The following is a 27764-nucleotide window of genomic DNA, read 5'->3' on the forward strand; positions in this document are numbered from 1 at the left end:
CCCATGTCAGGCTCTGTGCTGACAGCTCAGAGCCTGGAGCCTGTTTCAGATTCTATGTCTCCCTCCCTCTCTCTCTCTCTCTCTCTCTGCCCCTCCCCAGCTCATGCTCTGTCTGTCTCAAAAATAAACAAACGTTTAAAAAAAATTAAAAAAAAAAAAGAGACTCTGCTAAACAAGCTGTTGGGGTTATTAGAGTATGAACAGGCTGTTGCCTTTTTACGATGACTGTATTAAGAGGAATCAATATGCTGTATACCCACATAAAGAATCCTTATTCTGTGCGGCTCTCCCAATCACTAGTCACTCGCAGCAAATTCAGAACTTCTTCTTTGTGAGAGGACAGGGGATTTGTGTAACCAGGGATGCTATGGCCCTGAGCAGTCTGCTGGCCACATGTCTTTCTTTAGAGACTCATCATCATAAACATTTGTGCAAATCTACTTTATATTAAAGCCAGGGTTGGTTTTAATTGTCTATATCCAAAAAGAAGTGACACTCCTAAAAGATGCCACCCTCTGCCAGAGAAGAAGGCACCTAGCTCATCGCCCAGTTTAAGAACAGCCCAACTGACATCGTATTAGAAAACATTAAAGATAAATACTGAATCATACAATTTGTTCCAAGTAGGCATATGTGTACGTGAAGGACAAAGCATTGAAACTTGGGTGAATTAAAGTTTTTATTTTTACAACACAATCCATTTCTAGTCTTTCTTTTAATCAAATTTGAAAATTTTTATTTTTCAAGCGCATTAAATTTATAAAAACCTCCTCCCACATTAAAGCATTCCTCATGTTTTATTTCCAGTACTCCAGTGTTCATTTAACAAGTAAAATCACTTTAATGTTATCTCCTTTAATGACCTCCTCCAAATACCCATTGTCTAACACCTGTCGCGGTCAAAAAATAGGTTGATCCTGTAGTCACCTATGCAGACTCTGCTAAACTATTCCAAATTCAGTATGAATCGATGTTTTCTAGAGTATAAAATTAATGGTATGGAAACCCTGCCCATCCGTGCTGCTGAGAAAATCCGGGTAAACTCTTCATCAGAACTCCTCCTCTGCCTGCTTGCTGTGTGACTGCTTGAGCTGCTGCAACCGCTCGATGGTCTCGGAAATTGTACGCTCTCCATGCACCTTATTATCTCTTGTACGGATATTAACAGTGCCACTGGCTTTCTCTTTTTCACCAATAACTAAAACAAAAGCACAAAGCTTTGTCAGATGGAAAGGTTTTTATCGAACATTCGAACAGAAATGATCCTAGGACTCAAAAGCCCCCATGCAGCTTTTGATTCATTAAAATGCTCAAATGAGCTATCAAGCTCAAGATACATAGGAATCTTACTTAAATGCATATTACTTGCTGAAAGAAGCCAATGTAAAACAACTATATAACTGTATGATTCCAACTATATGAGATTCTGAAAAAGGTAAAACTTTGGAAAAGGTAAAAAAAAAAAATCAGTGGTTGCCTATGGTTAGGAAAGAGAGTGTTTAATACGTGGAGCACAGAAGATTTGGAGGCAGTAAAACAATTCAGTATGATGCCACAATGGTGGATACATGTCATTATTTATTTGTCCAAATGCACAGAATGTACAAAACTAACAGTGAACAAACTGTGGCCTTTGTAAAAAAGACAGCAGTCTGGTGCAAGATGCTGGTAGTAGGGTGGGTGTTGGGGGTGCTGTGTCTGTTTTGGGCAAGAGGTATATGGGAGAGCTCTGTACTTTCTGCTCAATCTTGCTTTGAACTTAAAGTGCTCTAAAAAAAAAGTCTATTTAAGAAAAAAATAAAACATTCAGGTGACCATGTATAGTTGGATGACCAATTTAAAAATCTTTTCATTAAAAAAAAGTATCACTTTGCAATGCTTCAAACCACTGTATTCAGTCACTTAAACCAGCCAATTTAATAAAAACTTACTATATGAAGGAATAGGAGATAAAGGAAAGAAAGTTTTTAAACAAACCTTTAAAGATTATTCCTTTTCACACCAAACTTTCCCTTTATTATAACAACTGAAGAAACTTAATAGTTTAAGCGTCTAGAGTGAACTAAACTGATGACCACAATTCTCTTAAGGTTGAGTCTCAAGATTTCAGTGTTCTCTGATAATTTGGCAGATTTTCTTAGGTAAGTTTCCTTTCTTACCTAGGATGAAGTTATATTGTGCCAACTGTGCATTTCTGATCTTCTTATTTAATGTACAGCCCGGATCCAGATCAATGTCTACCATGAATTTAGCATCATGGAATTGTTGCCGTACCTATTGAAACAGATATGGAATTCTTCAGATCTAAAGAACTGTATTTTGATCTTAAATGCTTTAACCTATGATTTGGATAATCATACAAATGTTTAAAAAAGAATGCTAATAGATATACTGAAGTTAATTCGTGACTTGGGACTACATTTTCAAAAATTAAATTGACATATTTTGCTCGTGAGAGGTAAATGTTTTAGAAAATCCTTAAAAATCAGAATTCAGGCAATCAACTGAATTTAATTAGCTCTGTTAAAACACATTACAAAAGAAAAAAAACTTTTGCAAACATGTCTTGTTTCCTACCTAGTTGTCAGGAAACAATTATTAATCAGTCTCCATATTAATATACAATGATAGATGTCCAGTCTAATAAGAGAATGTAATATTTCTGGTCCCTCAAAGAGGCAGTAAGTTGGTAGCAGGAATCCAGCCACTGCCATCATTTGCATATGCCACATTTTTAAATAAAATGTTGACAGCATAAACAATAGGCTAAAAGCATCTTAACTACTTTTATGTTTCTAGAGAATGGAATAAAAGCCATCACATAAAATTGTCTTTTGGCACTAATTATTTCTTTCTTTCTTTTTTTTTTTTACAAATAGTTTATTGTCAAGTTGGTTTCCATATAACACCCAGTNACACTAATTATTTCTTTAATATCTTTGTGTATATGACCTAAGTAAACAGAACTCTACAAGAATAATTTAAATATCAATTTTGAGAAATATTAAAAAGTAATTTTTTCTTTCTAAACAGTGATTTTCTTTTTGATTAAAAGGAAGCTATTAAATAAAGGAGTCAGAGGCAAAGATCAAATTGGGATTTCTTGAAATAAACTTCCAGGAATCTAGCAAGCTACATTACAGATTATCATTCTGTGCCTTTTTATCTTCCTTAAAAATACCAGTTCCACTGTACCGTCTTAAGTTTTTGCATATTAAATAGTAAACAACGTTTTCAATATTTTTCCTTTCCAAAAAAAAGCAACACTATATTAAATTTTATTAACTTTAAGTTAAATTAAACCAGATTAAAATTCTCATCTACCTGATAAACAATCACCACTAATATGACAAAAAGATCTGAATAAACCATTTATATTTCACTAATAGGTTGTTATGTGTAAGTGATCATTAATTAGTGAACCTGCTGGGATTGTGTAAGTACACAAATTCCAGAAGGGTTCTTGCAGTTTATCAGAGTGCCAGAAGAAGACTACACTTTCGACTGTAACATGTTTTAAAGAATAAAGCACAAGTGTTTTAGTTTTTTTGCAGGGCCTGAACTCATGACCGTAAGATCAAGACTTGAGCTGAGATCAAGAGTCAGATGCTGAACCAACTGAGCCACCCAGGTGGCCCAAAGCACTGGTGTTTTAGTTTCTTAACACGGGCCCTTGCATGTACGTGAGTTGGGCTATTCTATAACTGGGGAAGTGGCCTGATAATCTCAGACTGTTTAGCATCTCTGGTCTCCAGTCATTCAGTATCAGTAGTAGTGCTTGCCAACCCTTGTCAACTCAATATAACCAAAAACTCCACCCCATATAATTCTAAACGCTTCCCACCACCACTGATGGAACAGAGTCTGTATTGTCTCCAGTTGAGAAATGAGTTATTTAGTTACAGACCTTTCTCCTACCATGTGAACTTTCACAATGCAAATAAGATAAAGTACAATCAGTTAACTATGCAACATAACTGATTTTCATCATTTGTAACTAAAACTACTGTGTGCAGTAACAGAAATATAGTATGTCTGAATGGTTTGCTTTTCAGCTGATCTATTGTTCATTTATATTTTTAAAGACAGTGAAGACCTGAGTGCAATTTATTCTGAAGATCTGGAAACATGATGGTATTAATATTACAATATTGTTCACTGATATTCAGATTTGTCTGTATTAATTTATTACTTTAGCTTGCAATTACAAAACAATGCTTATTTATAACACAACTTTTACTGCTTTGAAATTTCTTAGTATAAAATTGTCCCTATAACTGAACAAAGTGTTGTATTTTTTCTTAATGTTTTATTTATTTTTGAGAAAGAGACAGAGACAGCATGAACAGGAGAGGGTCAGAGAAAGAGGGAGATACAGAATCTGAAGACAGGCTCCAGGCTCTGAGCTGTCAGCACAGAGCCCGACGCGGGGCTTGAACCCACGAACTGTGAGATCAAGACCTGAGCCAAGGCTCAATGCTCAACCGAATGAGCCACCCAGGCGCCCCTAAACAAAGTGTTGTTAAGATATGAAGTATGAATGGATAGTTATACATCTGTTAGTAAGGTAGTTTCTTGGTGGCTAGGGCACAACATTGGTCTGGCATGCCATTAACTTTAAAAAAATTTACAAATAACTGAAGAAATATGCATTAAAAATTGGGGCACCTGGGTGGCTCAGTTGGTTAAGCATGAGTCTTGATTTCAGCTCAAGTCATGATCTCAGGGTTCATGAGTTCAAGCTCTGCCATCAGGCTCTGAGCTGCCAGTGCAGAGCCTCCTTGGGATTCTCCCTCTCCCCCTCTCTCTGACCATCTCCCACTTGCACACATGCATGCATGTGTGCTCTCTCTCAAAATAAATAAATAAGCTTAAAAAAAAAAGGAAGTGAAGCAAAATTACTCTTTGAGTCAAAGAGCAGCTTAAAATGCATTATGCATCTGAATGTACACATCATCCTGAGGCATTTACTATTTCCTAATACTGAACACTAAAAAAACAAGAATATATAAAACACTATCTAAATTACATTTTCTGATCATGAAACCACGTAGGAAAGTATTAAAGAGGTAATGTAATCTATTCAAGCTTATCACAGATTGAAAACAGTAACATTTCTCTATACCACAAGCAGGTTGGTCTACCAAGGATATGCAGCTGAATGACAGATAGGAAATTAAAGATAAGTCATATTAAAGGATTACCTTTTGGGCATATTCATCACATGTTGGTCCCACTGGAACAACCATTACTTGGCGAGGAGACAGCCAGAAGGGCCTTTAGAAGAAATTAAAAATATTTAATGTGAATTGGGTCCCTTTCATAAACAACAATGGCACATTTCTTAGTCTACTTTTCAATATCTTTTCCTGAAATACGTAAAGGCCACTTAAAAAAAAACTACCCTCTTCCTCCTCTGCAATATGCAATAAATACTAAACAGAAGAGATTCAGGAGCAGAAAAGTAACCTTAAATCAGGAAAATTCATAACTAAGGTTTGATTTGCTAAGCAGATGGCAAAGCACATTGGGGGAAGGGACTATGCCTCACACTTCATCATATCAGGTAATAGAGCGCCATGCACCTGCTGCCAGAGGGGTTAACAAAGAATTATTTAGTGATTTATTGTTTGACATTATTTTATTGATTATTCTTCATGGAATACATGGATCAGACCATGCCTTCACTTATTCAAGATCTATTCTGCAGGATTTAGCAAACTGTAACTGATAATAACTGGTGATGGTATTTGACAAAAATGACTGTTTTCACATCTATTTTTTGAAAGGCAGACTGCCACCTGTAGTGCCTTGTTTGACGTGTCTTAGAAGCCTGGGCACCCTATGTTCTCCCAGGTTTTCACTTCTTATTAAAAACTGACCATTTGTAATTCTACCTTTGGAGTATTTCAGGTGTCAAATCCTCCCCATGCTGTAGACCTCAGACTAAGTGTTTCTCTTAATCACTCCTCTACTTGCAGCTGCTTTATTTCAACAGGGAAATGGCTAGAATCCCACCTCTCACAGGCTTGATGGAGCCATCAGCTGAGGACCGCCCTATTCTCTAGAAACCATGTAGGGTTTCCTATATTTGATCGAATTTTGTGAAACAGAACTGAAAACAGACGATCTCCTTTCACTCACAAGTATGACAAACTCCCCTTGATGTCTGAACCAAATTACAAATAAAACTGAAATGACTACAGTATGTAAGATAAAACAGGTTTACATTTTATAAAAGTTTTGCATCAGTACAACTAATAGGGCACACTCTACAGAAGGGTCTTGACAACCCTGTGCCGCTTTCAACTGCCTTCACACACTGTGGGCCCAGAGAAAATTGCTTAAAATCAAAATGAAAGCGTGCACTCAGATCTTGCCAGCAAAAGCATAACCTCACAGAAACAAGACAAAAATTGTTGATCAGTTTGCAGTCCTTCCAATTAAAAAACAAGTGGCTTCTTAAGGATGTCAAAATACATGTTTACTATGATCAGCAACACTGAGTGACGTAAGCCCAAAGCCTACTCTTGTTCACTCAGACAAAGGAACCAAACCATATTAATCCTCAAAGATACTGCAGAAGCAATCAAAACAACAAATGTGCTTCTCAGTGTATAATAACTCCTAATTAGAAAGTATTCTGTAACATTCCAACAAATCAAGTTGTGAATTAAAAATAATTACAACTAATAATTATTCTTAAAGGGGGCACCTGGGTGGCTCAGTTGGTTAAGCATACGGCTTTGGCTGAGGTCATGATCTCACAGTTCGTGAGATCAAGCCCTGCATTGGGCTATGTGCTGACAGCTCAGAGCCTGGGGCCTGCTTCAGATTCTGTGACTCCCTCTCTCTCTCTGCCCCTCCCCTGCTCTTGTTGTCTCTTTCTCTCTCTCTCTCTCAAAAATAAATAAACATTAAGAAAATGAAAAAATATATTCTTAAAAATAAAAATTTGGGTTTAGATTGTGATTCCTTAGTGTACACCTGTCATTAATTAGAAGTCACCAATCAGAATCATTCTCTTCCACTGCATCACTAAACTGGACAGGAGACATTTCTTAGTCAATTTACATTCTCCAGACAAAAACAAGGACAAAAATTACCATTTGCCGCCATAGTTTTCAGTGAGAATAGCAATCATTCTTTCCACTGACCCCAAGATGGCTCTATGGACAATCACTGGCCTTTTCTTATCATCACCGTCATGGCTAGGTAGGAAAAAAAATATGTTTTACTTTATATATATTCCTTTATATTCCCCTAAAAATAAATATTCAGAGCAGACACCAGAAACTCACCTTACAAAAGTAAGATTAAATCTGATGGGCAACTGAAAATCCAACTGGATTGTTGCACACTGGTGGTACCGACCAATTGCATCTTTAATCTGTATATCAATCTGAGAGGTAGACTCTGGGTTATTTTAAGATGCCGTTGACATTAAAGCTGAACTCAGCAGTTGTAACAGGGCTGGCTCTCTTTTCCTTCCTTCCTTCCTCCCTCCCTTCCTTTCTTTCTTTTTCTCTTCCTTTCATTTCTTTCCTTCCTCCCTCCCTCCTTTGTTTCTTATTTTAAAGTAATCTCTTCTTCACTCCAAAATAAAAATCATATTACTCAAATAGACTTTTCATACTGACCTTTGGGCCATAAAAAGCTCCATCTCCAGGATTTAACTCCCACTTTTCACCAAATTCATTCAGACTGTTTTCAAGTTGCTAAGGGCAAAGCAAAATCATTTTTATTTTTGTTCATCTGCAACTTCCCTTCTTCCAGCCTAATCTGAGACTAAAAATACTGTAATTACTTTCACGAATCCCTATTCTCTGCTTTAGAAATCTGTCCACCTAAAATACACACAAATCCCCTTTTCTGAGAAATATTGACACACATCACTGTATAATTTTAAGAAGTATAGCATGATGGTTTGATTTACATAGACTGCAAAATGATTTCCATATTAGATTTAGCAAACATCTATCATCTCATACAGATACAATTAAAAAAAGAAAAAAGAAAAAACTCTTCTCCCTGTGATGAGAACTCTAGGATTTACTCTCTTAACAACCTTCCTGTGTATCATACAGCAGTGTTAGCTACAGGCGCCACCATGTGTATTATATCCCTAGTACCCGCTTATCTTATAGCAGGAAGTTTTCATCTTTTGACTACCTTCCCCCATAAGTTACAGCTTGATGACTGAAAAAATATTCAACCATTTCTAATATAAAATCATACATTAAAAAAACTAGTTTACTCTACCTATGAACCACTTCAATTTTCTCCTTTGCTTTTTATCCATTTAAAGAGGCTTGGGTTTCCTGGAACAAGTTCATTTCAGTCAAATAGCATTCAGGCATGCTGAAAAACACACTTACTTTCTCAGCTTGGTTCCATACTTCGATATCTCCAAGGAACTTTTCTGGGCGAGTAGACAGGTTCAGTTTAAAAGAAAATCCAAATATGCTATATACTGTACGCAGAAAATCCAAACAGCCTTTTATTTCATCCTCAATCTTAAAACAAAACAAAAACAGACAGTGGTCATTTTCCTTGACTTTCTTCACGATTCTTTTAGAGTATCTCACCCCAGAGCCTCAGCATACCTGCTCTATGGCACAGAATATGTGGGCATCATCCTGCTGGAATCTCCGTACCCTCGTGAGTCCTGTGAGTGCTCCCGACAACTCATTCCTGTGAAGCACCCCGAAATCGGCTACCCGGAGAGGCAACTCTCGCCAGGACCTTGGCCGATGATCAAACATAAGGCTGAAGAAAACAGAAAATTAAAACCCACTGATACTTAATTTCACAAGAACAAAACTGCTTTTCTAATATACAAAACGCTGTCCATACGGGCAACATTTCTTAAATTCTGGACTTCACACCACAATGTAAGCACTGCATGAATAAAACAGCAAATAAATTATAATATGACCATCCACAGCCAAGAATAAAAATTTATTCCCATGAGTCTGGAGTCACATCCTTATGCTAAACATTTCCATTCATTTGAGAACTGCCTTTAATGCTCATAAAAAAAAAAAAAAAAAAAAAAAAAATTAACTAGGGTGTCAAAGGATGAAGAACCATTCTCTNAAGACTTAGCTCCATACAAATCATTTAACATACTGGAAGCTAAAGACCGTGCTTTCTCATCAGTCCTGAAATTGCTTCAGCCTAAAGGTGCTTCAGCAGCGTGAAGAGAATCTGGGAGAACTAAGAACAAACCCAGTTCCCTCATAGAGAGTCCACTCTCCCCTCACCCTCGAGGCCCTGCCGCCTACCTAGTCTTCCCCTGAGTCACCCACTCTTTACCTAGCTTTCAAGGGTAGAAAGTGAGACAGCGGCAAAGCAAGGAAGATTTCTCAGTTCATTAACAGTAGGTTTTAACAGAACATCTTTAAGGAAAAAAAAATCTAGAGAACTTGCTATTCTCTAGTCTCTCTTTTATATTCTGTCTGTTCACTGCTATTACCCCCGTGCCATTCTCAAATGTCTGCATATCTGAGCATCTAACTGGGCATGGAGGAGATTATAACGCCACAGTAATGTTGTATTTAAATATTTTTCTGATTGCACAATTTGCTTTAAACAAAACTTCTTTCAAAGGAGAGAGCAATCCGACAAAAGCACCATGGGAAAGTCTTTGATAGAAAGTCAAATCTGCTCAATACCAGTGTCCTGGGCAGTTCATGGGTTTCAGAGCAAACAGCTCCTTCTCCACCTCAAAGGAGAACATGTTCTCGCTATAGTGTTGCCAGTGGCCTGAGGTCACCCAGAGTCGGCTGTTGTAGATGTTTGGGGTCACCACTTCCTGAAACCCTCGTTTCCGATATTCACTCTGTTAGAAAACAGACACAATACACATGTAGGAAACAGAAGTTCATACTTTTGGTGGGACTAAAACTTAAAGAGCAATTTTATAGTATCTAGTGACGTTCAGGATGCACATATGCTGTAATCTAGAAATTCCATTTGGACGTATATACCAAAGAAACTCCTGCACATGTTCATAAGGAGGCCTATCAAGACAGTGACTTGTAATATGAGAAAATTAGAACTTATATCAGTGTCCACCAATAAAGAAATGGGTAGAGTGTGGTGGTTTAGAGAATAGTAAGTAACAAGTGAAACTAAACTGGATTTAAAAAGTCCTAATGCTGACACAATGGGACTTCACATACGTAAATGTGAACTACACAGACACAAATAATCTAGGGTACACGTGTATGGGGGGGGTATTAAATATCATGGATCCACGCTAACTTCAAATAACAGTTTCTTCTTCTACGCAAGGAGGGAAATGATTCAGAAAGGGGTCCCGAAAGGGAGCTTTTTGCTTTACTCTGTATTCATTTACTTTAATAAAAAGTCTGAAGCAAATATAGCCCAATGTACATATGTGGTACCTTAGGTGGTGAGTATGCAGATGTTGGTGGTATTATCCTCTATAAACCTATGCTTGAAAGACTTCTTATTTTATAAAGGATTAAAAAACAGTGGAAAAATCAACTGGTTTTTGTTTGTTTGTTTGTTTGAGGAAAATACAAATGGTCAAAGAGCATTCCGAGCTCCCAGGTAAAGGGTTCCAGATCCCACCTCAAGTTCACCAGCCTCTCTGTTGTGAACATACTCATGTACATGGATGAAACAACGTATCAAGAAAAAGAAACTTCTTAAACATTCTGTGAAAACTCAGACTTGCGGTTTCATTCTTCTAAATGTTTCTTCTCAAATACCAGATTATCTTTCCTTTTAGCAGACCTTATTTAATAAAATCAACTTATATCCTAAATTTACAGAAGAAAATAGTGAATATGGTTTACCCTGATGAATTCAATAAGTGTATTATAAATGTATGCTCCTTTCGGCAGGAAAAAGCAACTTCCAGGGCTGAGTTCATGAAAGAAATATAGTTCTTGGTCCTGAGTAAAAGAAAAGCAAAAGAATGTTTATACATGCATATTAATGTCAACATAAACTTATGTGCTCCTAAGTTCAGATTATGACCACGGTATCCTATATTTTAATGTAAGCCATTCTCGAATCAAAGCATGTCAACATTTCTGGTATATTCAAGAGGATAGAATTGCAGCTGATTTACAACTTAGCACAAGTACGTTTTCCGCCTGTTCTATTCCTAAATCCAGTCAAGTTTACCCAAGAATGACATGAAGCAGGGGTCTTAGTTCTCTTATTATTCAGTGAAGCTCTCACAGTTTTAATTTCTCAAAGCTCCAAGAAGTGACTATTATTTCCTTTTGGTTTTCAAAGTAGGAGTGGCAGGAAGAAGGCTAGAAAAAGGACAGTGATGTGAAGGAGAAGATGTAGATGAAGTTGGCTGACCCTGGGTCTTGGTGAAAGAAGCACACCCCCCTACCTTCTTGCCTCTCTCTTCCCCCCAAAATGCCCAGAATCCTTGGAGAGCCCCCTCACCAACTGTTGGTGCTTTCTTACTGCTGGGATTTATTTCCGACCATCAAGAGAGCAGATCAGCAGATGGCAAAGAGAACACAATTTTAGAAAGGCATATTTTAACCAAATATGAATCTCTAGTTCAGAGAATATTCAGGGGTAGACGAATAATGACACAGTAGTGTCCACTGGTGACTTGCTATGTCACCTTGGGAAACAAGTAGATTATTTTTAGGGGAAATCAGTTTTCATATATTTAAAATACGTCAGTGAGACCAGGAAACTTTGAAAGCATCTCCCAGCTGTATAAAACATCACTATAGGGGCACCTGGGTGGCTCAGTCAGTTGACCGTCTGACTTCGGCTCAGGTCATGATCTCGCAGTTTGTGGGTTCAAGCCCCACATCGAGCTTTGTGCTGACAGGTAGCTCAGAGCCTGGAGCCTGCTTCGGATTCTGTATCTCCCTCTCTCTCTGACCCTCCCCTGCTCACACTCTCTCTTTCAGAAATAAATAAAAGATTAAAAAAAAAAAGTCACTATATTGCTTTTACAGAAAACTGTGGGTCATCAGCATTTGTTCTCAAAAAAAGGAAAACTTAAAATGACTGTGTGGCACCGAGCACACCCTAGGAAGATAATGTGGAGAGTAAACAATAAGATAACAGTAAGATAATTAGGAAGTAATTTATGGATTATATAGGACACAGTATACTAACTACTGGAAAGCCACAGCATCTTTTCCAAAGAAAATTCCTAGTACTTAAAACAGCTAAGTTTCAAATGAAAATAAAGAAAATTCGGTCTAGAAACGTTATTATTTGTTCTTAACATACCCTTCCAATTTTCCTATGATCTCGGTTTTTAGCTTCCTCTTGGAACTTCTCCCATTCTTTCAACATTTTAGGATCTGGGAATGAAATGCCATAAATTCTCTGGAGAGTCTCCATATCTGCTTTGCCTTCCCAGTATGTGGAGGAATTCTGAAAGCAAAGACAAATCATGAAACAATATTAAAATCTGTTAATATCTCACTTATCTTGAGTTAGATGTAATTTCTCATAGTCACCTAGGAGTCAAATTCATAATAGTCCTTATGACAAAAAAAGTGGTATAAAAAGTGCACACATAGCAGATATCTCCCAGTTGCTCTGAGGCCGAGCTAGAGTACAAAGCTGGCTGTTTAATTCCCTAAAAATACCTCCCTCTCAACTACCCACTCAAACCACAATTCCATGAGTGAAATGCAAGGACATCTCCCATAAGATGGTTAAACAAAAATGGAAAATAAATCAACAAAAAAAATCTTGAAATGACTCCATTTTTCTTATGATTTAAAGTGCATTTGGGGGCGCCTGGGTGGCTCAGTTGGTTAAGTGTCCAACTTCAGCTCAGGTCATGATCTTACGGTTCGTGGGTTCGGCCCCATGTTGGGCTCTGTGCTGACAGCCAGCTCAGAGCCTGGAGTCTGCTTCAGATTCTGTGTTTCCCTCTCACTCTGATCCTCCCCTGCTCATACTGTCTCTCTCTCTCTCTCAAAAATAAATAATAATAAAATATTTTTTTTAAAAAAAGTGCATTTGAAAAATCACCCATAAAATATTTACCAACTGATAAAAACTGGCAGGACTAGTTTGGTTAAAAAGCGCAAATAAAATAATTATTACTTTAGACAGATGAAGGGCAAAAGCACATACTAACAGTGAGTTTTAAAACTCGTAGAAGCATGACTGTGTGATTTCTGCAAACCCCCTAAAGCTCCATCCCCACATGCTCTGCTGAAGAAGGGTGGCTCAGTCACTGTTGGACATTTTCAGCTAAAAAAGACTAGTGGCATGCAGCAGTAGATAGCATGAGAAAAAAATTCCACCCTTACATATGCAACAGAAAAACAGGCAGAAAGAGAAACCAATAGAAGGTTAAACATACACCTATTGTAGATAAATACATTATATAGAGAGTCTTTAAAGTTACAATGCTTACTTTGTGTATTTTCAAAGTCTTAATTTTGCCAGTGTGTCTGACGTGAGGACCGCGGCAGAGATCTATCAAGGGGCCACACCTAGAGATAAAATGAAAGCAATTTTAACAAAGACTTAAAATGACATCTGTACCAGTTATACTTAATGACACTTGGTATCTCACCTATAGACTGTGGTAGTTGGAGTATTCACTTTTTCATTCAATATCCGGCATTTGAACTTGTTGTACTAAGAATAGGAAAAATTATTTTTAAAAAAATCCTTTAATATTTACCTCTAAACACTACAGCTAAAACCTAACTTGAATTCATCTTATTGAAGCATTATAGAAAAATAAATATGTCAATACTTCATGTTTTGCAAATATTCTTACATTTTTCTAAAAAACAGAACAGGCTTCAACTTAGTACATTAAACCCCAGTGTGACAACTTAACGTAACATTAAAGAGTGATATAAAAGTGGAAGCCATATATTATAGCTCAATTTACCTTAAACATTTCTAGTAAAGTTTCTTTCTTAACTTCCAATCTTTCAAAAGCTTGTTTTTCTTTAATGATTTTCTTACATAAAGCCTCCAAAGAAGAGAAATCATTGCTGGACACACCCCTGAAGGAAAAAGAAGTATAATTAATCTTGTTCCACTCCATTCTACTCACATCATTAGGTTGGAGAAATGTTTCTTTAAAACAAAGTGAAGAGTTTTAATATAGAAAAAGTAGACTCATATCATATACTAGAATCTTAAACTAGGTATTATTATCATTTTTATATTTTATATTTTCAGAGGCTTCTATCTTGATCATCATGGAGACTATTCCCACAGTGAACCCTCCCTCCACTTCTATGACCAGCTTCATTTTATTTCCCAACATAGTTTAAGGCTATACCTCCATCAATCTACAACAGAGTTCTCATAAATTACCACCACTTCAAAAGTTACTATAAGACTTCAAGTTTTGATAGTGGAAATACCTGTTGACTATTAAGCAATAAGCTTGAATATCATTCCTTCCTTCTTGAGAACGCTTTAAAAATAATATATGGACCTTAGTAATTCAGAATTTATCTTTCTTTATTCAGTTTAATAACTTACCCTTCTTCAAGGTACATGTCATAATAGAATCCATTTTCTATTGGTGGACCGTAACATAAACATCCACCATAGACTCTTTCCATGGCTTCACCCATTATGTGAGCGCTTGAATGCCAGTATACCTGAAAACGCAAAGAAAAATGGGATGATTGGAGTCTGAGCATGTATGTTGTAAATTAATGTGACTGTCTTGAAAATGATATTTAAAATTTACTATAAATAAACTCAAGACACAAAAAAATCAAAATTTATAAATGTATAAACAGTGGTGAGATTCTATGCAGGACCAAAATAATTTAAAAGGATTCTAATTACTAAGTCGTATCTGTACCTTAGAAATCATCTGGTTTAGTTGTTTTCAAACTAATTAAATTCCAATTAGCATCATTAATTTAAATCGGATGGATTCTGTTACCTAAAAAAAAACGCCACTCACAATGTCACTGTCTTATTGACCAGAATGGCCCAGGATCTTTTGAGTCAATGTGCCCATATCCCACATCCTATGTCCTATACTGTGGCCTTTACTGAGCTGTGGAACATCACTTAAGAATTACATTTTCTTTTTCTTTATTGGCTTCAAACAACTAAAGTGCTAGAGTTTGTCCCCACAACACAATTATAAAACACAAGAACAAATATATGGTGGCTAAAATCAGATGGCAGTGCAGCTAACCCTTGAACAATGCAGGGGTTGGGGATGCTGACCTTCCATGTAGTCAAAAATCTTAGTATGATTCTTGACTCTCCAAAAATCTAACTACTAACAGCCTACTGTTAACCAGAAGCTTTACTGATAACATAAAGTCAATTAACACATATTTTGTATGATGTATGTATCATATACTGTCTTCTTACAATAAAGCTAGAAAAAAATGTTATTAAGAAAATCAAATGGAAAATACATTTATCAAAAAATACTCACAGATAATTATTTATAGAAAAACAATCTGTATATTAATAGGCTCATGCATTTCAAACCCATATTGTTCAAGGGTCACCTAAGGTGGTCAGATGAGTCCGAATATACCCAAAGATTTGTTTGTGAGGTATGGTACCAAAATAACTTTTTTAAAATAAAGTTTATTTATTTTGAGACAGACAGAAAACATGAGTGAGGGAGGGGCCGAGAGAGAGGGAGAGACTGAGAATCCCAAGCATGCTTTACACTGTCAGCACAGAGCCTGACGTAGGGCTTGAACCCATGACTGTGAGATTATGACCTGGGATGAAGTCAGGCACTTAACTGACTGAGCCATCCAGGCACCCTCCAAAAAGATTTTCATAAAAACCTTAAGGACTTCAGAATACATCTAAAAACCACTGATACACACACACACACACACACACACACACACACACACACACACACACATACATATATGTAAACCATCATAATAAAACAAAATATTTTATTTCCTTTTATATGGTATGCCATCAGGGAGAAATAAGAAAACCATAATATCAAATGCAGCTTGATTTTTATAGTGCTTTCAGCAAATCTGCATTTTAAGATGAGGAAAATATGGAAATTAATTGTCCAATTAGGGAAGTAGTTTAAGGAAATGCTCAATTTTATTTGTAACATCTATATACCTTGCTTAAACACTGACTGATAAGGTAGAAGCAATTTTTACTTGCTTTATCAATTTTCAACAAAAACTTAATAAAAATCCCAGAACATATTTCCCACTGAAGTATCTAGTAATGAAAATAAATTTATTCAAGTTCACTTCTTAAATTTATAAGGCAAGCTCTGTCATGATCCACCTTAAATGAAAGACAAAATGAAGATTTCAAATANACACACACATACATATATGTAAACCATCATAATAAAACAAAATATTTTATTTCCTTTTATATGGTATGCCATCAGGGAGAAATAAGAAAACCATAATATCAAATGCAGCTTGATTTTTATAGTGCTTTCAGCAAATCTGCATTTTAAGATGAGGAAAATATGGAAATTAATTGTCCAATTAGGGAAGTAGTTTAAGGAAATGCTCAATTTTATTTGTAACATCTATATACCTTGCTTAAACACTGACTGATAAGGTAGAAGCAATTTTTACTTGCTTTATCAATTTTCAACAAAAACTTAATAAAAATCCCAGAACATATTTCCCACTGAAGTATCTAGTAATGAAAATAAATTTATTCAAGTTCACTTCTTAAATTTATAAGGCAAGCTCTGTCATGATCCACCTTAAATGAAAGACAAAATGAAGATTTCAAATACGACAATGAGTCACTAATAAACTCTAAACCCATGGACAGTGTGAGCAGGAAGAGAATGGAAATAGGAACCTTGATCCTGAAATTCAGTAACTACTGAATAAAAACTTACTGCCTGAGCTTCCTCATCCTCAAATTTGAGAAGCTCCAAGGTACAATCTTCCTCCAGAGGACGGTCTAGGTCCCAAACAACTTGATTCACTTTAGCAATAACAGTGTTGTCAGCCAGGCCTTGACTTAAAAAAATATACACACATGCATATATATAAACAAAAGAATGTAAAAAAGAATCTTCTGTAGCACAACACTTAATCTGAGAATAGGAAAATAAACATTACATATATTCTGTAATAACACATGTATTATTTATAGTTTATGTATTATAGCCTTCTGAATTAAAATGGAAAAAGCAACAAACCCCTCCAAAATGTACTCAAGTATAACTAGAGGACCCTGAAAACCCAGAACATCATTATTTCACATTTAATGCATCTTATTAAAGCAGACGTGACAACTGTGATAAACAGTTTTCAGTGGTTTGACTAATCTTTCAATTTTTCCAAATGGAAGTTTCCTACAAAGCCAAGCTATTTAGACTCCAAAACTAAAAAAGAGGGGCTACTGAGTAACTCCTGCTTTTCCTCGTACTTGATATCTGTGATGTTTTCTCTGTGAGGTAATGCTAACTTCAGAATAAATTCTGTAAATGCCAAAGACGGTATGACTTATGACAAGCATATGGTAAAATAAAGGACTATTCAATAAAATTTTTATAATATGGATTTAAAAGTCAGACACACAGCACAGTACACAATATAAAGGATCACCAAGTGGCTAAGACCACACCGTGAGACCACACCAACGGTAAGCCACAGGCATTTTAAGGACTGGAAAGCAGCAAAGGTCAGATGGCCTGGACAGGGTTTGAGGATAAAGAAATGAGGGGCTGAAGGATCAGAAGAACTAACAGAAGGCAAACCATAAATTCCTAATGCAATTTTCAAATTCACTGAATTTCCCGAAGATTATATCCCATGTTTTCTTTCCTTTGGAGATCATATAAAGTTTCAAAGACATAACATGGGTTTGGCAGAGAGAAATGTATTTTACCATATTTGTGTAAAATAGTTTTCAGAGATTAAAGGATTGATGAAAGGCAACTAATATCCTCTGTATTCTTTGGGAAAAAAATGTTTTTTATTTTAGGGCCCAAAATGGTGTCTTAAGATACTAACAGCAGAATTACTTTGAAAATGTAGATATGCACAGACTGCATTAGATCACTTCAGTTCTCCAAAGAAGGGACAAAATAATCTAAACTTTTAGATTTAAAAAAAAACAAAACTTCAAAGAAAAGCCTTCAAAAGCAAGTGGAGCATGCTTTTTTTTTTTTGTATTCACAACTGATCATCCAAACCTTTCAACAGTCTGTTACTCATGCTAAAATTTTTCACACAACAGCAAGAATTTATTCTGGACTTTGGAAACAATGTCATAAAGCACCCTCACTTCCCAATCAGTGACTTAACTCCAGTCCTAAGGCTCAACAACACTTTATGTAAATTTTTGTAGTTCTCAAAAAAATATTTCCTAATTGGTTATTTGAAAAACTACAATGTAATCTGGAGGACAATACTGTAGAATGTAGAGAAAAAGTTCCTGGACTAATGGGAGCTTGAATTTTAATACCAACACAGATAGGTATTTAGAAGTCTACCCTGTTATTTATGATCTCACATGGAAATCTGCTTGATATCAAAATTATCTTTCTTACTTCCTTTGGAATAAGCTAGAAGTGCTTTAGGTAGAAGCAATGGTCAAATTAATGGAAACACTCCATTTTCTTTGTAAAAAATGCTAATCAGTATCCATGGCACAATAAAGACTCATGGCTCATAGGTCAACTGCTTCTGCGCTCACCAGCTGCATAGTGGGCTTACCAGTGATAAGCTAGGTTGGTTCCCAAACCTCTTTATGTATTTGTTCTTTGGGGTCTTAGTATCAACAATAGGAAATTGATGACAATCAACCATTTTTGACAATTATATGGTGATTGCATGTGGCTCAACTCAACATACAATGAAACAGTAAAAATAACTAGAAATAGGGGCGCCTGGCTGGCTCAGTCGGTTAAGCGTCCGACTTCGGCTCGGTCATGATGTCACAGTTTGTGAGTTCAACCCCTGTGTCAGGCTCTGTGCTGACAGTTCAGAGCCTGGTGCCTGCTTCAGATCCTACGTCTCCCTCTCTCTCTGCCCCTCCCCAATTCGCTCTCTGTTTCTTGTCTCTCAAAAATAAAATAAAAAGACATTAAAAAGAATAACTAGAAATATTACATACTTATATATAGGGTGAAAGAATGAATAAGCATGTATTTACATGTTTTAAGTTAAAATGTTTAAGACAGAAATTGACAAACTTTTTCTGTAAAGGGCTATATAAATATTTCAGAATGGGCCACACATGGCCTCTGTCACATATTCTTCTTAGTTTTCTTATTTTTTTTTCCAAATCATTTTAAGAACGCTTCTTAGCTCATGGGCTGTACAAAGCAGGTTTGTACTACACCTGATATTATATATATGCATCAATTTATGCTTTTCCGTCTTTATCATTTCCTATAAACTGACCAACTATATATCCCCCACATATCAGAAAAAGAAAGCTTGACTCTACTACAAAGTTTATACACCTAATTTTCAGTTATTTCTTCCCAAGCAAATAAAGGTTTTTAAGATCAAACATAGTCCGTACATTATTTTCATGTGTTTATTAGTTTAAGTTTTTTTAATGTCAGTTTAGGTTTTCAGTGTGAGATGTTCTATCTTCATTTTTAACTTCAAAACAGACATTTAAGTCAAAATAGGTAAAACACTGTCTACTCTCAGAAATTAACTTTAAATCTTGAATATAAAACTCCCCATCATTTTGATTTTTAAAAATCCCAAACAATATAAATTAAACATTAAAACACAAACAATAACATAAAAATATTACGAGGATAAAACTTGACAAAATAATTTTAAAATGTTTAGTTACAAACAATAGAAGAAGACAGGTGTAGCTTATACCTAATTCCACAAGCAATCTGATATGGTGTAGTTTTCCAGGATTCTGCATTGACCTGTTTACCATCAGGAAGAGTGACTTTAATTGGCTTGCTATCTTTTTCTGCCTTTTCCGCCAGAATGGAATCATGTTCTGCTTTTAGTTTATTATACATCTCAAGACGTGCGTTAATATATTCAGGCCAAGGATTCAACTGTTAAGACAAGTGAGGAAATAAATGATCAGTAAATACTTGCTTTCCTTTTTAGAAAAAGGGAAGAAATATTAAAGATAATATAAAAATTAGGATTACTAATTCAATATGGTAAAAGGATTTCACAAAGCACTGATTTAACCTTGTCTGAAATTAAGGTAAAAAAAGGAATTAAATACTGTCTTCTTATAATTTTTATTCTGTGAATGTTTTTAAAAATAGAAAAGTATAAATAAAAATAGACATGTGGGCCGTCAATATCTTAAATGGACAATTATTACCATTTGCTATTTGCACAAAGTGATTTTTTTTCTTTTTAAGATACTCTCTTAAGGTCTTTTCTGACTAAATGATCTTACAAGTATAGCTGTAAACAATACTAGAAATAAAAAGTAGCTGGCTTTTCCATTTTGTTTCCATCTTGTTTAGGGATGGTCTGTGCAGCTGGTCAGGCTGTATGTCCACTTACAATTCTTAACTAACCAACTACAAATTTATTTGATGTAAGGGCTCCCATTCAAGGAAAGTACTTGCTGGATTCAAAGGGAAGAATAAAATCTGCATGCTGCCCTCAGTAGGGAATAAGACAAGTACATAACGATGGGAGTACAGAAGAGGAGGAAAGGTCTCGGACATCTCACTGTGAACTTTTTCCAGACTGATACTGAAGATATATATACTCACATTTTGTACTTAAAATACTCTGTTCAGAAGGGTCCTCTAATTGTACCTTTTGTTTCCCACCTGCAGACTAATATCTAAGCTGTGATGGAATACCATGTACTACTATATTCAGAGTATGAAAAACAAATGAGGAAACATATGCATTTTTCTACTTCCTTGCAAATTTTTAAAATTCACAATCAACAATTTCCCCCACAACTGCAGTGGAATACAATGGACAAAATGTAAGAGAAATGGTTAGGTAGGGCTCTAAGCAACACTGAGCAGTTCTCGATCACCTACAAACTGGCCCTTAAATAAATGAAAGCACTATAAATTTAGCAACACAGCATTAATAAAGGCAGCTCTTTAAAGCCAGTTTACTGTGCTACAGTATCCTTCTAAAAAGTCTGTTCCTTTGTGCTTCTGTATTCTGGTAGCTTTCTAAGGAGTCTCTAATAAAATGATTGCAATGACTAAAGCAAAAAATGAAGCAGAGTTTACAACAGTTCAACTCATAAAGTAGGAAGACAAGCTTAATAGCCTCCTAAAGTAGAATACTCAGAAACCAAGTTGATTCTAGGCTGACTTTTTAAATGTCACCTCCTTTTAGTGTGAGCTGGGGGAACTGTGAGCATTTTCTTTACAGTGGAGAGGCCTCAAGGAGATCTGTCTGGCTTAAAACCAAACCCTAGTGACAAGCCTTCATGGAAACAACGTGAAGGGTCAAGGAATTGGGGCTTCTTTGTATTCTGTTGCATTTAGTGTAAACTCAAACATCAAATCCTGTAACATCTCATTGAATGAAATGATCAGACTTTTGGCATCCAATCTAGCAACTGATTAATTACTAGTCCCCTTCTTTCCAATTTTTTTCCTATGATTTTCATATCTAACCCCACGGAATATCTTGTAATCGTACTTCAACGCTGTTTTCCTTTTTCAATTACAAATAGCTTCAAATCCTTTTTCCCCCTCAGACTTTCCTTTCCTATTTTTCTTCCTGAATGTTCTGCCTTGTGCCATCTCACAGTCCCATGTAAACGATTAGTATCTAACACAGAATAAGTCTGAGACAGCTCCTACCACCTTTCAATCTTTGATAACAGAGCTCTAAAACATTTACCTCTGCTCGACCTCCATCTCCAGATCCTTCTTTGTTCTTCTTCTTGCCTCCTTCCTTTCGCTTCTCCTCCCCAGCACCTATCTATACAAGCAAATAAAAAATAAGATTTTATATTTTAATCTAGTTTGACACTCCTCCATGTTGCACCCAGAAAAGTTTTGAGGATATTACTTTAAGCGGGTATTTAAAAAAAAATCAGGAAATCTGATTTTGAAAGACTAAAAATATTTCACCACTCTGAAAGACAAAATAACAACTGGCAATAAAGACAAATCTTTAAAAAAATTTTTTTTAATGTTTATTTATTCTTGAGAGAGAGAGAGAGATAAAGAAAGACAGAGTGTGAGCAGGGGAAGGGCAGAGAGAGAGGGAGGAGAGAGGGAGACACAGAATCCAAAGCCAGCCCCAGGCTCCAAGCTGTCAGCACAGACCCAATGTGGGGCTTGAACTCACGAACTGCTAGATCCTGACCTGAGCCAAAGTCAGACATTACTGAGCCACCCAGGCGCTCCAGGACAAATCTTTAAAAGGAAAGAGGAGTTACTTGATCAAGTTCAAGTCCTCAAATTTCATTTATTTTGTTTTTTCTTGTGACTCTCGCTTCAGGTTTGCCTGGATATATACTCAACATATAGCCACAAAAAAGCATGCAATTTTAGTGTAAGTATGCAGTAACAGTATTTGTAAAAAACAAAAAAACAAAACAAAACTAACGCAATATATATCCATCCCACAAGTACTACTGAGACTGTGCTCATAGGATTTTAACCCCAGGAAAGAAGCAAAGATAAGACCCAAATCCTACAATGAGCAAACTTAATCTCTTTAGGGAAACTGAGGCACACACAGGTGAAAAATTTCCAGAGGAAGGAAGTATACAGCTGCAGCACTATGATTAGATGTCAAATAAATTAGGACAATAAATTAGGACAATTTACTTTAAAGGATGAAGATTTCAATAGGTTGTATTTTGAAAATGGAGGAAATAAATTGTTGGAAATAGAAAGAGAGAGCGAGGAAGAGAATAAGAAAAAAATGAGGGAGAGAGAGAGAGAGAACGAAAAAAACAAGCTGACTAAAACAGATGGTTTCAGGGGGCCCCTGGGTGGCTCAATAGGTTAAGCATCTGCCTCTTGATTTCAGCTCGGGTCATGATCTCATGGTTCATGAGTTTGAACCCCGCATGAGATTCTCTCTCCCTTCCTTTCTCTCTGCCCCACCCTTGCTCCTGTGTGTTATCTCTCTTTCAAAATAATAAAATAAAATAAAATAACAACAACAACAACACGCTTTAGGAAATCAAGTCAGTTAAGACAGACTAGGGCTCAGACAAAAGCAAGCACTAAAGGTTATGGGGTTACCATAAGGAATGTGGACTTTAATTAGAAGTACATGAAGGCAGAGAAAGTTTTAAAGTAGTAAGTCCTGTGTAAAAATAACCAAGGTAGAGTTGGTTCATACTGGTGGTTGTCAACCAGAAGCAATTTTGCTCCCTAGCAGATATCTGGCAATGTCGGCTGACATTTTTGGTTGTCACAACTGGAAGGTACAATTGGCATATAGTGGGTAGAGACCAGGGATGTTATTAAAAATCCCGTAATGCACAGGTCAGCCTTCCCAAACAAAGAATTCTTCAGTCCACAATGTCAAGAAACTCTGAACAGCATTATGGGATACTGTGAAGAGTATCTTCACAGAAATGAATTACCTCACTGTGACTGCTCACAAAGAAACACCCTAATGCAAGTTGCACTACACAAAGTTTTGCGATTTACAAAGTTTCTCCACAATCACATCTAGTTCTCAGCAACCCTGTGAGACTGCTATTATTATCGTTCCCATTCAACAGATAATAAAGATTAAATTGGAAAAAGGTAGATGCTTTTTCTAGGTTCACACATTAAGTAACAGGAAAGACACCCATGCAGGTGTTGACAGTGGTCAACTTTAAGGAGGGAAATGATCATCAGTAGTCTTTTGAGAAGTTTGAGGGTAGAACTGGGAATATGAAGGGAGACTGTATTGTAGTTTTGTGTATGTTTGTGGTCTTTGATTTTTTTCTAACAGTTTTACTGAGATATTTTCCTACACCATACAATTTATCTACATAAAGTACACAATTCAATGGTTTTAATATATTCATTTAACTATCTCTACAATGAATTTTAAGACATTTTCATCACCCCAAAAGGAAACCCTGTATCCATTAGTGGTCACTCTGTTTTCCCTTCTCCCCAGTACTTAGTAACCACTTTTGTAGACAGAGATCTACGTTGTCTCTATATATCTACCAATTCTGGGCATTTCATACAAATGGAAGCATACAATATGTAGTTTTTTGTGACTGGTTTCTTTCACTTAGCATGATTTCAAGATCATTCACATTACATGTTAGGACTTCATTCTTTTTTTACTGCCAAATAGTATTCCATTGTTTATCCATTTAATGGTTGGAGATTTTTGGTGATTCTTTTGAATCTTATAAAATATATTACCTGTATAATTTAAAAAATAAACTAAATAAAACAGATGCCTTCTAAATTCAGGCTGTGTTAAAACTTCCCCCACTCCGGGATTCTGGATTTCATACAACTTTTAAGGTTCACTTATAGTCAAGAGACAAATAATGAACATAACTTAAGTCTATTCTAATCAATAAAGTACTAACCAACAGGGTTACAACAGAAATAATGATGTACCAGTATTTCTGGTAAGAAGAGGAATAAAAATTAATTACAGGTCTGTGCAGATTTAAGATGGAGAAAGAAAGAGATACTTCTACTTTGTTGATTATGTTTTTGGTTTCGGTCACATGGATATTTCCCAAACAAATAGGAGTCATGGAAAAGAGGGAGAGAATTAACACAAAAGTTTTCCGTGTTCTAAATACCTCTCTTTCTACAAATGAGAATACTGGCCCAAGGAATATAAAGCATTTTGCCCATCTGTATACAGCTAATAAAGAGTAGAGCCAGGACATTAAAACAGGTTTCTCTAGAACCCTCAGGTCCATTCCATCTTTACTACAACAATTAGGAAGATGTTGGGCAACTGTTCTCTATTTCTAATGAAAACAGAACAAAAATATGTGAGTTTATGTATCATGTATTTACATATAATCAATCTAAAACTTCAACCGAAAAGTTAGAACACAGGACTATGAAGGGAAGCTACAGAATGACTTTCTTCAGGGATATTTAGGAGTTTAAGGAAAAGTACAGAGTGTAGTTTAATTAAATTTCACCCCCAGAGACTGGGGCAGCTGGGATAGGTATGTCCTGGGAGTCCTATAGTTTGATGGATTATCCATCCCTGACTCATACCCAGGCAGGTGATGGGAGGCAGGACAGCACTAGGATTATGAGCACTGGCTACAGAATACTGGGTTTGAGCAAGGTACTTACTGTTCTTTGCCTGTTTCCTCATCTTATAATGAAGATAATAAGAGAACCCAGTTCATAGTTATTATAAGGATTGAAACAGTTGAGTTAATGCATCATATAGTACCAGACCCACAAATGTTAGGTATTGTATAGTTGTTATTATTATTATGGAAGGGAGAAATAATATATTTGTTAGCTATACATAACCTCCAATTAAGAATGGCATAGCATTATATTTATGGACATGGAAAGTTTTTGACTATAGACTATTAAGCAAAAAGTAAACAAGCTACAGAATAAAGATATCATTTTTTAGTGAAAAAATATAGACGGTGAAAACTCTATGGATTGGCATTTATCACCTTAAATTTAATCCACATAGTTCAGAATATGCACATATGTATTTTCCCCATTCTATCCTGGAGTTAGAGGACATCTTCATTTTACTGATGAGAAAATGGTGGCTTTTACACAATTTATCCCATCAGAGAGTTAGGGCTGAGGCTGCTTTACCTGAAGACATCACCACTTCTCACTTGGACTACTGCAATGGCCTCCTCTTTCCAACACACCTTCCATCCCAATGCCATAGTGATCTTTAAAACTACTCTAAGGCCCCCTTCAGGCTTATCCCTAGCAACAACTCTATAGATACTTCTGGGTGTGCCTTTTCACTGCCCTCCCTACCTTTACCTGGGAAGCACGGCCCTGCCAGGCTTACCTGGTGAACTTAGACTCATTCCTCAAACAAGCTCTTCCCTCCTAAGCAGAGTTAGGCACTCCCTCTCTCTGTGATCCCACAGGGTTGTATCATGACTGTTGTCCCGCCTCACACACCAGGCTTTGAAGCTTTCAGAGTCAGGCACTGGGTCCTTTACACCTTCCTAGCTGCATCTCCGAGCAGTGCCTGGCAGAATAAATACCTGACGTTTGTTGACCATAGAAAAAGCTCTACCTGGTGGTGTGAAAGTGACCTGGGATTTGTTCCTAAGCAATGGATGACATCGAAGGCCTAAGCAGCAGGCAGGGGAAGTGTGTAACCTGTCTATGGTTTGTCAGCGGGGGTCATACAGCTTCCACCACTTATTATAAACCACCCAAACTTGGGTAAATTGGGTCAGATCTCAGGGGCTCGGTTTTCATTTCCTTAAACTGAAGCTCTTTACCCCTAAAGGCTTTTAGGATTAAATAAGGGTCTGTAGTGTTCTTCCCGCCTAAGGTGAGTCAAAACATTACTCTGGGAGTCCGGAGTCCTAGATTCTAATTCTGTCTAGGCTTCTAATTAGATGTATGGCTCTAAGCTAGTCACTCACTCAGGGTCTCAGTTTCCTCATCTGCAAAAAGCGGACAGACCTAGAGATGACCTGCAAGGCTACGCCCTACTCTATAAATGGACGATCTGTCCCTAAAAAGAGGCTCTGACTCATCCAGCAGCTCCATCGTCCCCCTCGGGTCTCTCCGCCCCACACGGCCGGGGCTGCTTCCTCCTTCCCTCCTGGTCGGGCACCGTGGCCACCAAGCAGCCTCTGGGTCCCACTCAGTTCGCTCACCGCCTTCTCCTCGCCTCCCATCTTCCCTGAAGGGCTTCTGTCCTTCTCCTCCGACATCAACACACCACGAAAGGAAGACGGAACCCAAAAGCGACGGTCTGCAGAAGAGAACCGAGGCCAGCCAAAAGTGGGCTGGCGCGCCGAGGACACTGCGCTTGCGCCACGTGGCCCGGAAAGGACCAGCTGATGCAATCTGAAAGCGCCCTTGCCCCGCCCACCAATCCTCTGGGAGAATGGGTGGCCAATGGACAACGGGGGAAGGCGGGTCCTCCCTTATCTAAACCAATGGAAGAACTTGTTGGGTGACAGCTCATTAGGAAACCAAGCTGCCGCGGTCTGGTAGACTGATCCGCGGCGCTAAACCCGTACTCGCTGCTGGCTCTGGATTAACCCCTCCCGGAGCCAAGAAGTCTTCAATGCACATGCGCCTTCATGCACGCAAAGTTGGCCTGTTAGTCAAGGACCTCTCAGCCACCGTAGTGATTGGGAGGGGCTTGTTCTGAGCCTCCAGGAAGTCTCCTGCGACTGGAATACAGACTCTATCCCTGAGACGAATTCCGGAGTAGAGTCCAGGGTTTCCTAAGTCTTCTTCTCTGCCTGACCTGGTGTGACTGCCGAGTTCTGGGGCCTTCCCAGGGCTCTCTCTTTGTAGCGGTGGATGGAGCTCTCCTCATGGTAGTCCAGGCTTCCCAAGACCCAAGGCTTAATGATCCAAGGACGAGCCCTTTTCCTCGGACATTCCATAAAACATGCTTCCGCCAATCTGTAATGCATTAGAGAGCATTTCCTTGGGCGCATGAAAATACAGTGAAACCTTTACCTAAGGAAATAAGCACCCTGACTCCACGGATGGAGCATAAACCCGTGTTTGGAATGGAACGGGCCTATTTTCACTTATTTTACCAGCCTATTTAAAACAATTACTAACTTGAAATCAGAAGTGCACTGAGCTCGTTCATAGTTTATGTGCTTCATCACCTTGTTGCCTGGATTTTACTTTCTAAAAGTCACCTCTTGACAACCCGCCACCTACAGGGTCATCCTTCCAC

At 37.2% G+C, this 27764-nt stretch overlaps 1 protein-coding gene across 1 annotated transcript; it reads right to left on the reverse strand.

The window, feature by feature from the left end:
* Positions 1–666: 666 nt before the first annotated feature.
* On the reverse strand, positions 667–26874 carry TARS1 (threonyl-tRNA synthetase 1). The gene is made up of 19 exons (XM_077755827.1): positions 26716–26874; positions 21783–21863; positions 19803–19993; positions 16844–16967; positions 14494–14615; positions 13889–14006; positions 13562–13626; positions 13400–13478; positions 12253–12399; positions 10830–10928; positions 9678–9844; positions 8607–8769; positions 8379–8516; positions 7641–7718; positions 7302–7402; positions 7107–7211; positions 5205–5277; positions 2160–2274; positions 667–1198 (listed from the first exon to the last, which is right to left on the reverse strand). Exons 1-19 carry the CDS (start codon positions 26770–26772, stop codon positions 1050–1052), a joined length of 2172 nt encoding a protein of 723 aa, XP_077611953.1. The 5' UTR covers positions 26773–26874; the 3' UTR covers positions 667–1049.
* Between the last annotated feature and the right edge of the window lie 890 nt (positions 26875–27764).

This window comes from Crocuta crocuta, unplaced genomic scaffold, assembly GCF_008692635.1.
Source record: "Crocuta crocuta isolate KB4526 unplaced genomic scaffold, BGI_CrCroc_1.0 scaffold222, whole genome shotgun sequence".
In the NCBI taxonomy this organism is placed as follows: Eukaryota; Metazoa; Chordata; class Mammalia; order Carnivora; family Hyaenidae; genus Crocuta; species Crocuta crocuta.